General features: G+C 42.5%; 1 protein-coding gene across 1 annotated transcript in view; it reads left to right on the top strand.

Moving 5' to 3' along the window:
• Positions 1-2251: 2251 nt before the first annotated feature.
• The window catches only part of Tmem67 (transmembrane protein 67), a 45844-nt gene continuing 35905 nt past the window's right edge, over positions 2252-12190 (top strand). Inside the window, exons 1-4 of the mRNA XM_051160405.1 lie at positions 2252-2490; positions 4050-4138; positions 9081-9174; positions 11874-11973. Of these exons, the coding sequence (XP_051016362.1) occupies positions 2268-2490; positions 4050-4138; positions 9081-9174; positions 11874-11973 (506 nt within the window). The 5' untranslated portion in view covers positions 2252-2267. The remainder of the gene's footprint in view (positions 2491-4049; positions 4139-9080; positions 9175-11873; positions 11974-12190) is intronic.

Here is a 12190-nt window from a genome sequence, read left to right as displayed (position 1 = left end):
ATGAGCCAGTACACCAAACATCAGCCACCACAAACCTTCAGCCCTACGCTTTTATTTTCACTGAAGCTATTAGGAATTGGCTTAAGATGTATGATCTTCAATTACCTGCAACAAAAACAATACAAATGATACAATCTCAATTTTATGCCTAATAGTTTTTTAGTCTACATTCTTTCCTAATGTTCATATTGCCTGGTGAACCTACAGTACAATTATCTTGACGTTATCTGTGTTTGTCAATGTCAAGTCCTTGTACTACAGATAAATTCTTATTTCTTAGAAATTTTGTTAAATTCGGTGGCCAAAGGTGTTGGGCAGTTATATCCTGTGTAGATGGTATATGACTGTGGCTTCCCTCTTAGCTGGAGAGGGTGCATGTAAACGAGGCATTTCTTTCCTGCATCTATATATCTTGCAGCCACTTAATATAGTAAAGAGATAACAAATTTTGGAATTAGCAAAATATAGTTGAAGGAGAGAAACCTGTTTTTTAGGATCCCAAGTGTGGGATCGGGACGGTCTAGTGAGAGAACAGGTGATGTTAATTCACTAGAAGAGCAACCACCTCATGCAGGAGCTTAGTTGCTACCAGATGAAAAAGATCCTGTGAACAGACTCTGGGAGGAGATTATATAAATGAGCCCAGAACTGGCGGTGCCAAGGATTGGAGACTTGGGAGAGATTTGGCTGTTCATCACTGCCCTTCAAGAAGCTCCTACAGAAAAACACTTGAGGGAAGGCTTCAGAGCTCAGGCTCCTGCTGAGGCTCTGGGGTCTGGTTATCCCCGGTTCCAGTGGAAGAAATCCTGCGGCTCCCAACCGGAGAATCGTTCCCCGGGACTGATATCCTTAAGGTTTTGTTTTGTGTCAATTAACCTTCATTTCCTACTGTTTTGGTTAATCGGGTTATAATTGACGTAGGCTCGGTCAATAAGTTGTTAATAAAATATTTTGGTTAAGAAAATTGAGTCTACAGATAGTATTAGTTTTGTCTCCATCTACCATTTTTTTTATACTCTCATCTCTACTTTCATTAATATGGAATAGTACTTCATTCAAAAGTTGTTTTCAAAACTTATGACTAAAGCTTTCAAGTGCTTGGCACAGTGCAAAGTGTGAGGTCATCATGAGCGGAAAGTATTGTATTAATTACACAGTGGGCAGGAAGTGTGTGGCAGTGCTTTAATGTTCTCTGGAGATCAGCAACAAGTATGCACTCCATCAAGAAGACTGGAGTCTAGACACACCCATGGCACATCTGCAGGCTAGTCCCAACCCTTCTAATTCTCCTTTCTTAGTCTTCATCAATTTTAAATGCATCCAGATAAGTTATTTCAAGCTCAATAAGATAATGACTCAAAAGCTTTTTTTTTTTTTAAGATATTTCTTTGGAGGGAGAATCTTCATAAGAGCAAACAACTCTTTTCTTACATTCTAGAAACCAGATCAGAGTTAGTCTTTTGAGAAAGACAATGATATATATCCTCCTTACTAAGGTCAGAGAACCATTTTTATTACAAAACTTTTAACTTTTCTGAGAATACAAAACTCAGGGCAAGCTACTACTGATAAGAAAAAAAAGCATATGCCAGATGATTTTATTGGGGAGAAAAGGATAAACAGATACAAAAGTCTAACACACACACACACACATACACAAACACACACAGTAAAATAGAATTGAACTTTATGTATTAAAGGCTATTTTGTCTTGGGAGGCATAAATTATCTATGAGTGTAATGAACTAACACTCTTCAAGGGTGTCTACTTTAAAGGCAACATTCATGTATGTGCAAATTTGGTTTTCAACCAAGTAAGATGAGCTTTATACACATGCTTTAAGCACTAACAAGGAAAGTTAAAAAAAAAAAAAAAAAGGTCTAGTAGGCCAGGGATTCCCCAAGTCTTTTGTCATAAAGGTATTCTGATATTGCATATGAAATCAATGCTTTTGTTTGTTTTACTTTGCTGAAAATCAAGCTCAGGACCTGAAACAACCCCTGTCCTCAGTGAGATTTTTTAAAAATACATACTATAGCTCCTTTGTTGTGAAAATTATGTTGCCTCTTATTTCTCTTGTGGATGCCATTGCCACCTTCTTGAAACAGTAGTTAGCCTCTGACCCATCTTTTCCTGCGTGCGCTGTAACCTAGCAACCAGGCGGGGCCAAGCTGAGAGTGCCGAACCGGGTTGTCCAATCAGCTCAGCGAACTCGCCGCGGAGGCTGCTGGGGAGCGGGCGACAGCTTACCTTGGGTGCGGGTACCATGGCGACGCGTGCAGGGCCTGTGGTGGCCATGGCGGCCGGATCCTGCTCTTCAGCCCGGACTGGCACTGCGTTCCTTCTCTTGGTACTCTGCGAAGTCTCATGGGCTCAGATCTTCTCCTTCCCTTTCCGGCGGCCGGAGACGTGCGACCTCAACCAGTACTTCGACATCTCAGCACTCTCCTGTGCCCCGTGTGGTGCCAACCAGAGGCGGGATGCTCTAGGTGAGGTGGCTTGAGGGTGGATGGACCCTGACCAAAATGACAGTCTCCTGACAGCCAGATATCTTGTTAGAGGAAAACGCACGGCCACCTTGCCTAAGAAAAGGTTTTCCTGGGAGGGTTGCAATTCGCACACTTAAGAGATTAGGAACGCTGGCCCCACCACCCTACCCTTAACCAGGAATCATTTCCAGGTGTCAATCACTGCAGGGAATCCTTAAGATAGCATCTAGAAAGTCTCCTAACAAAAGTCGAATAGAAATAACTTACGAGTGAGGTGCCCTGACAGGAAAGAAAGGATGGGGGCGGGGCAGCGAAATGTGAATTAGTAATCAAACTTTCCTGACCGTTTATTCTAATTCCAAATTCAAGAGATTTAGAGCTGGTTGCAACAGTAACTGTGATCAGACTCTACACTGTACACAAAAGGACACTGAAATCCAGATGTTGTGTGCCTTACACAGAAGTTAAGAGAACTCTTGTCTCTTTTCTCTCACGGCCCCCCCCCCCCCCACCTATGTATTCCCAGCTTTGCATCTAGGATTCCAGATTCCCTTAGGACCTGCCTGTTTTATTGTTGATTCTTACTGTTGGCTCCGAATGTCCTTTTAGACTTAGTAGCATCAATTGATCTAGTTCTCACTGAAACTACTCCGAATAAGTGTGTTTCTGTTTACTAAAATCTGAAATGCTTGGCGTCTCAATTAGGTTAACTCTACCGTCTTTAGGCCTGATAGTCTCACTGAAGTTGTTGGGCAGCGCAGAAGAGTGTGTGTGTGTGTGTGTGTGTGTGTGTGTGTGTGTGTGTGTGTGTGTGTGTGTGTGTGTGTGTTGGGGGCGTGGTGAAGAGAAAACGTGTTTTGTGTTGTGTCAGTTTCATGATTATGAATGAAGATGTGTTGCATATAGACTCCTATGGGTGCTGTTTCTGCTTGGAGAAGTCTTTCCTTAACTTACCTAGACAAGCTGAGGTGTAATTACTGAACAGCAATTGCTGTCCTTCTAAACAAAGAGTAACAGTGATATATTTGAATGAAAATAATTCCCCAATAAGATATTGGCAAAATTAAAACTCATTAAACACACATACACAGCTTAGTGACGTGGAGTGTAATTCCTATAGCAAGTAAGTAGTTTTCGTATTTTAATAATAATTGCAATTTAAAAGGTGGCAACATAATACCAGATGTATGCCAGACATATTTCTGAGTCTTGACCCTATTACGTAGCTTCTGTTATTTTCTCCATTTTACTAGGCAAGAAGCTAAGTTATAAATCAGTGACCCACTCAATGTTCACATGTATACACACAGAGAGACCCAGACACCACACACACACACACACACACACACACACACACACACACACACACAACTCAGGCTGCCTCACGTAAATCCCCTGTGAGTGCACACCTGCCTGATCTTCCTGCCACCTCCCACCCCCACGTATCAGCATTACAAGCACACTCCACAGCTCCCAGCTTCATAACCTTAAGAACTGCTAAGTTTTCCTGTCTCGGAGTTTTATTTACTAAGGACAAAATTGTCTCTTTTTCTTTTTAGGAACTTCATGTGCATGTCTACCAGGATATTATATGCTCTCTAATAACGGAGGACCTTCCATTATTTGTAAAAAGTGTCCAGAAAACATGGTATGAAGAATTTATTTTAAAATAACTTTTGTGAAAAAATTAATAAATGTCTTCATCTCTCAAACTTCAATATAATCTTTCCCATTCTTCACAAACTTTAACGTTATTAAGCTAACTTTGTTAGTGTAACTTTTGAGAGGTCAATAAAACTATATGAAAACTTAGGGGGAAAAAAACAAAATTTCATTTTGTTAGGAAAATGTTTGCGTCAGATATCCCAAAGAACAAAGCTGTGAAAAATTATGTCCGCTTTCTTCATAGAGTAATTCAGATATAGAGACGAGAAGGTGAGTGTTACATATGTAGAACAATTCAGGGTAAATATTCTTTGATACAGATGGTTTTCAGTGTATTACATCTACAGTGTCACTCATCTTATGTGATAATTGATATTCATAATGCTATGCAAGGTACAATAAGTTTATGAGATGCTAATTGCATCAGTAGGAATCTAAATATGTTCTGTAGTTTGGTTAGTCAGTTCATTGCATATTGGGACTTCATTGCATCAGGAAAATCCAATTAGCAGGTGCTACATGGCCTAAATTATAGTGAATAAAGATATATTTTCTAATCATTTAAGCTAATTAGGAGTCTGTAACAGTTCTGAGTATTTTTTGTTGTTGGCTTTTGTTTTATTTTTTGTATTTTCAAGACAGGGTTTCTCTGTGTAGCCTTAGCTGTCCTGGACTCTCTTTCTAGACCAGGCTGGCCTCGAACTCACAAAGATCCACCTGCCTCTGCCTCCTGAGTGCCGGGATTCCAGGCGTGAGGCTGCTGGGATTACGAGCGTGTGCCGATACCACCTTTTGTAATGTTTCTTATTCTATTGAAAGTTAAATCTCAGAGTCTAATACATTAGCAGTAATCCTCTGAACTGTTCGTTCTGTAGGTCTGATTGCCATATTTATTTTAATTCATGTGTTAGAAGTACTAGCTGTAGTGAAATGACTAATGACAAAGGGCTGTGGATATAGTTCTGGGGACAGGTTTATTTTCCAGTGACATTATTGAAACTAATGTAGTTTTTAGTGTTATAGAAGCATGCCAATGTAGAAACATTTCTTTTTTTTTAATATTTATTTATTTTTTTAAATTTATGTGTGTTGGTGTGAGGGTGTCAGGTCTTGGAGTTACAGACAGTTGTGAGCTGCCATGTGGTTGCTGGGAATTGAACCCCGGTCCTTTGGAAGAGCAGGTGGTGCTCTTAACCACTGAGCCATTTCTCCAGCCCAGAAACATTTCTTAATAAGGTCCAGTCTCTTCAACAAAGTCTAATTTGTGTCATTCACTAGTTGTTGGCATTCATCTCTATTGATTTCAGGCATAACTGTAAGCCCCTTGAGCAAGCCATGTGCGTGGCCAGGCCTCTCCCTCAGGACCTCCACCTGCTAGGTTCTATCCACAGAACATTCTATCTGTTCTAATAGCTGGACCTAGCCTCTACCCTACAGAGTAAAAAGTCCAAGATCAAGACTTGCAATCCCACCAAATCCCTGGGCTGGTCCCAAGCTCTAGACTTGAAATCCCACCAATCCCAATCCTGGAAATCTCCTCCCCAAGAAATGTTCTATAAACCCTGGCTTCTGCTCAGTCCTCTGCTGCTTCTTATCCAAGCAGAGGCAGCCACCCTCCTGAGATTCCCTCTCCCAGTGCATCTCCTGTGTGAGGTGTGTGGTGTGACTTGGCTCCAGACTGCCACGATACCTTTTTCCTCAGAGCTGCAGCACTTAACATTGGTCCTGTGACTGGACAGGCTCTCCCCTGGTACCTGCCTTTCCCCTTGAGATCTCAGCTTCACTGGAACGCTATTCCTCATGTTCTGTGCACCAGCAACAGACTCACTTTCTGGCTCAGCAGGAGCTCAGCTCCTCGCTCACCAGTGGCAATTAGTTGTTTCCTGTTTGATTGGTGTAAACCTTTCCCTGAGTCAGAGGAAGTGACCATCCAGCATCTGGCACCCCTATGATACTCTTGGAGGCAGAGGTACCCCCCTAGCCATGGTCTTTAAGTCTACAGCAAGCTTTCTTCACCTGGCCCCACCCCACCACTCTCAGAACTGTAACCCTGAAGTTCCTTAGGCCCTACTGGGCTGTTGCACCCCTTCCTGCCCTCTTCTCCCACCTTCCCTTTGGAGCTGCCTGGAATCCCACAGCTTCCCTAGGGTCTCATGGCTTTTGTGACGCCATTCCCCAATCCTTTCCTGTGGAAAAGAGCCCCCACCCCCACCCCAGCTCAGTTTTCATCCTTTCCTTCTGGCCTCTAAAAAAGGACCCTTGACTCCACAGACAGAAGTCTTAGCCGTGGCCTTCAAGATGTACCTCGGGAGAGATGAAAAACCCTGATGCTAGCTAGACCCAGTCAGCTGGCCATAGCAGCTGCCCAGGCTCCCACAGCCAGAGACTCTCCTGGTCCCCATTTCAAATGCAGTCAGAAGGGTCACTGGGGCCAGGTCTGTCCAAACCCTTGCAAAACATTCCAGCTGTGCCCACCCGCCATCAAGAGGGACACTGAGCTGCTGACTGTCCTCATGTCCTTCTAGATCTGGCCGTGGATGACCAAGGAGGCCCTGGTTCCCTTGGCCCGACCACCGCCGTCTCTGATAGGGAGCCTCCGGTGGGCACCACACTCAGCGTCCTTCTGGGCACCAGGGACACTTTTTCAGTCCTAATGGAGTTTGGGGAACCTACCTCTTCTCGTTCCTCTATTATCGGAGTAGAGGGCCAGGCTTACTAAACCCTACCCGTTAGCTGTATCTTTAGAGGCATTCCCCTGACTCACTCCTTCCTAGTGGTACCAAGCTCTCCGGTCCCCTTGCTGGGGAGGGATGCTGTAGGTAAAGGAGGAGCCTCTGTTTCCTTTGCTCCTCATATCCACTTGACCCCAGGTTCATAAGCCATTCCCCTCCTCCAAACCACACAAGCTGACACATCTTTTCCATTGCCAATTTCCCAGGTGGATCCTTGGGTATGGGGCACTTAAAACCCCTCATCCACTTACAAAACCCTTTCACTCCCATCCAGGGCAAAAGGCCTGTGTTTTCTGGCGTATCCATAGGTTGTGTGGTAAATACAGGAGTGAGGTAGAAATCAGTCAAGCTCGGTTGACTGTATGAATGATAGTGACCACTGCATGTTTTGTTTCTAACTGGTTATCTTTGAGAGTGTGAGCTTTGTGTGTTCTGTGTTTATTGGTTTTGTTTCCGCTGATGCCGCCAGCCACCAGCCACCAGCTATCGGTGCTAACACCGCTGACGCTGCTGACACTATTGATGCTGCTAACACTGCTGACACTATTGATGCTGCTGACACTACTGATACTGCTAACACTGCTGACACTAACACTGCTGACACTACTGATGCTGCTGACACTGCTGACACTATTGATGCTGCTGACACTGCTGACACTACTGGCACTGCTGATACTGCCAACACTGCTAACACTACTGATGCTGCCAACACTGCTGACACTGCTAACACTACTGATGCTGCCAACACTGCTGACACTGCTAACACTGCTGACACTGCTAACACTGCTGACACTGCTAACACTGCTGACACTGCTAAAATGGCTGACACTGCTAACACTGCTGATGCTGCTAACACTGCTGACACTGCCAACACTACTGATGCTGCTGACACTGCTAACACTGCTGATGCTGCTAACACTGCTGACACTGCCAACACTACTGATGCTGCTAACACTGCTGACACTGCTGACACTGCTGACACTGCTAACACTACTGATGCTGCTAACACTGCTGACACTGCTGACACTGCTAACACTGCTGACACTGCTGACACTGCTAACACTACTGATGCTGCTAACACTGCTGACACTGCTAACACTGCTGACACTGCTGACACTGCTAACACTGCTGCTAACACTGCTGACACTGCTGACACTGCTAACACTGCTGACACTGCTGACACTGCTAACACTACTGATGCTGCTAACACTGCTGACACTGCTAACACTGCTGACACTGCTGACACTGCTAACACTGCTGACACTGCTAACACTACCGATACTGCCGACACTGCTAACACTGCCGACACTACTGATGCTGCTGACACTGCTGACGCTGCTAACACTGCTGACACTGCTAACACTGCTGACACTGCTAACACTGCTGACACTGCTAACACTACTGACGCTGCTAACACTGCTGACACTGCTAACACTGCTGACACTGCCAACACTACTGACGCTGCTAACACTACTGATACTGCTAACACTGCTGACACTGCTGACACTGCTAACACTACTGATGCTGCCAACACTACTGATGCTGCTAACACTGCTGACACTGCTTTCTGTGGCTGCTTTGATTCCCGAGCTCAGAATTTGTGTCTGGGCTTGCTGGTCACTGGTCTCAGTTAACAATGCTTGTTTAATAAGGTCTTAAAGCTACACCTCTGTGCATTCATAAACAGGACTGTACCTCTGGTCAAAGCCGAACTTGTTCTACATGAATCAAAGAACCTAACCTTCAGATCAACTATGACTGCCTCCTCTCCTCACTGCTGTAATGCTTAGAATAACTGTATTTTTAATGACTTATTCTGGATTTTTCTTAAACCATATACTATAAGAAGGTCAAGTCTTCATAATTTTAAAATTTATTAAAACCTTTGCTAGTACACTTTTACTAATGAACTGGATCAGTGTTTTATTGAATTCTCTTGAATCAAATTAATAACTTTATAGTTGGCATGTCATTAACCCACTTGGAATCATAACTTAAAATTTAAAAGCCAATAAACTTGATTTTTAATAATTAGAATATTTAAGGACAAGTAAAAGTAAACTGATAACTGGCTTTTATTTATAAAATTATCTTGAGTTGTTTTGTTTTTATATTTGTGAATGCAATGTTGACAAATATTATTTGAACTTATATGATCAACTAAAGAAAACGTCTTTTTTTTTTTAACTTTAGAAAGGTGTTACCAAAGATGGATGGGACTGTATTTCTTGCCCTAGTGGCTTAACTGCTGAAGGAAAATGCCACTGTCCCACTGGCTATATATTAGGTAAGAAGAAGAATATAATATTTATAGAATAGTGATGATGAATTTTTATTTGTGCTTATTTTGTAAATGACATTAACTAATATGGCTTTGTAGTTGTCTAAAAGTTGTTGTAGTACAAATTTTCATGACGCTTAACACAGCAGGCATTGAAAAGAAAATTTAAGAATCATTCCCAATTCAAAATTAAATATTTCCTTAATAAAACATGATATGATATCTATATTATATTTTTTATTTATGTGTGTACATGTGCACACAAGCACTTAGATGTGCACCTGTGTATTGCATGCTGGTGTGGACATCAAAAGACAACTTGCAGAAATTACATGGGCCTCAGATACCACTCCAAGCCCTCCTGCTGGCCCTGAGACAGTGTCTATGTATAGCCCTGGCTGCCCCAGAACTTGCTCTGTAGATCAGTCTCTGCCTGCTTCTGCCACCCAAGGGCTGGGTTTAAAGGTGTGTACCCCCAACCAAGTATGACAGCCATCAACCCTAATAGAGCAAAGGTGTAAACATGTTTCCTAATGCCCATTCTTAGAAAGGGATATTGAAAAATTAATATTAAAAAGACATATTCTATATAAAACAGTCATTAGAAAATGTGATGTGAGAAAATAAAAGTAGCCCGGTGTGGTGGTGCACACCTTCAATCCCAGCACTCAGGAGGCAGAGGCAGGAGGATTGCTGTGAGTTCGAGGCTAACCTGGTCTACAAAGCTACTCCAGGACAGCCAAGGCTGACACAGAGAGACACTGTCTTGAAACACCAAAAAAGAAAAGAAAAGAAAAATAATGAAACAAACTCTAGAAGAAATGTACAGGCTAAATCAATTGAAGATATATTTAAATGACATTTGAAAGCAGACTTTTTTTGTTTTGTTTTGTTTTTTAGCTAAGGACAGTTTTATTGGAGTTTAAAAGAAAAACAACTCAGGGTCAGCAAGTTGTAAACCTCAGCCCAGAGGAGGGGAGTTGAGGGAGTAAGGGGAAAGTCATGCCTAGCTGATCCATGCTGCTTGAGTTAGGCTGAGAAGTCAGCCACATGGCTCTAGCCTGCAGCTGAAAAACAGAGACAGAAGAAAGATAAAAGAAAAGCTGCAGGTCACATGACCATCACAGCTGCCTCGATGGCCTGCCAACAGCAAGCTTTCATAATGAAAATATACTCTTCATAATTGGTTGAGACAATTAAACATTACAAAAACTGTCAGCTGTCCCACCAACTTGCATATCAAGGGATGATATTAGTAATATATTCTGCCAGGCATAGCATTTAAGTTTTATGTTTTCAACAACAGCATGTATGGAACTTAAAACAGAATCAAAGTGAGTCCAATCCGCGTGGCAAATTGGTACGAAAGACTGACATTTTCTATCAGTGAGGGTTAGACTGACTGGCTTGTAACTGCTGCTAAGAAAACATTCTACCTCAGTCCTTAAATTCCAACTATATCCAATATTTAAATATTTACTGTAAAGCATGACAAGTCTTAAAGTAAAGACAAACTTACATTCTTTGCATGTAAGTTTTCTATGTATAGAAAAACAATACCAAGACCATCAAAGGGAAAACTGATAAATTTGACTGCATAAAACATTTAAATGCCATAAAAATAAAAGTACCAAAACTCAAGGGGTAAGTACTTGCAGCCAAACATGTTCTCACAAGTTTACATCCCCAGGACCCATGTTAAAGCCAAATATGTGCACACATCTATAATGTCAGCAACATTAGTAGTGTGTGTGTGTGTGTGTGTGTGTGTGTGTGTGTGTGTGTGTGTGTGTAAACAGATTTGACCCCAGACATAAAGTGTGAGCTCCAGGTTTGGCAAGAGATTGTCTCAAACAATAAGGTAGAATGTTATAGAGGAAGACACCCATTTGATTTTGCTCCCTACACATCCATGCACAGTCACTCCTACCCACATACACACATAAAAGTACCCAAAACCAGACTGCAAACTAAAGAAAATTTCATAACGTGGACTGCTGCCCGGTGCCCGCTTCGCCCTGGGGTAGTTAGGCTAGCTGCACACCACCGTGCTGGGCTGGAGGGCGTGAAACTTAGCCAGGAGTGGATGAGTGCAGTGCAGGGTGTCAGTCAGCAGTGAGTGCGCAGGTAAGGGACTCACTCAGGAACAGCTTCAGAGAATGAGTTCCATTTATTGGGGGGAGGGGGTGTTTATGCCTCTGTGGGCAAGGTTTGTATAGCTGTGTACCATTGGCCAGGGCAGGGGTGTTGGAAGGTGCTTCATCTGCATGCTCACAGCCTGTAGTGTCTGGGGAGTGGGGGTGGGGCAGGCCCTGATAAAGCCGGGTCACTGTCAGGGCAGTAAGTTCTTGATGGTGGAGGGAGCCAGCTTGTGGCACAAGGTTGGGAGATAACCAACTCCTGCCATCCTCACATTAGAGGTTTCCAGGGTTGAAGTTTCCTCGACTCTTTCTTGGTACCCCTGACCCACTATGGTTCCCCTGTGGACAACAGTTAGAGGTCCAAGGTTTTCAATAAATATAAGGATCATCCCGTAAGTTATTAAGATATATAATATTTTTACTTTTTGTTAGTTAAAGTTGTTAATTGACAATTTCATACATGTATATAATGTATTCTAATTATAATGCTAATAATTATAGGAATATGTAAATACTTCAGAGTGTCTAATACAACATTCACCATTTTGCCTGTATCTTGTACAGTGGAAAGAAATGTTAATGGGTCTTTGTTATCCCAAGCAACTTGCGAGTTTTGTGATGAAAATGAAAACTCATTTACAAAAGCCAATGCTTTAGGAACTAGGTAAGTAGTGTACTAAAAACTGAATTCATTAATAGTATCCTATTTTTATGAACCATTTCTTTATCCCAACAAAGAATATGTGTAGACATTAAAGGAGCTGAGACCCAGAATTCGTAGAAACTGGGTTTAAGACTTGATTAGCATTCTACTAGTTTGACTTTAGGTAGCCACAGTCCCTTGTATTTAGAGTGGAAATATACTCTTTATTTCATAGCTT

The sequence above is a fragment of the Acomys russatus genome, chromosome 2, assembly GCF_903995435.1.
Source record: "Acomys russatus chromosome 2, mAcoRus1.1, whole genome shotgun sequence".
NCBI lineage: Eukaryota > Metazoa > Chordata > Mammalia > Rodentia > Muridae > Acomys > Acomys russatus.
This window is presented reverse-complemented; position numbering and strand designations above follow the sequence as displayed.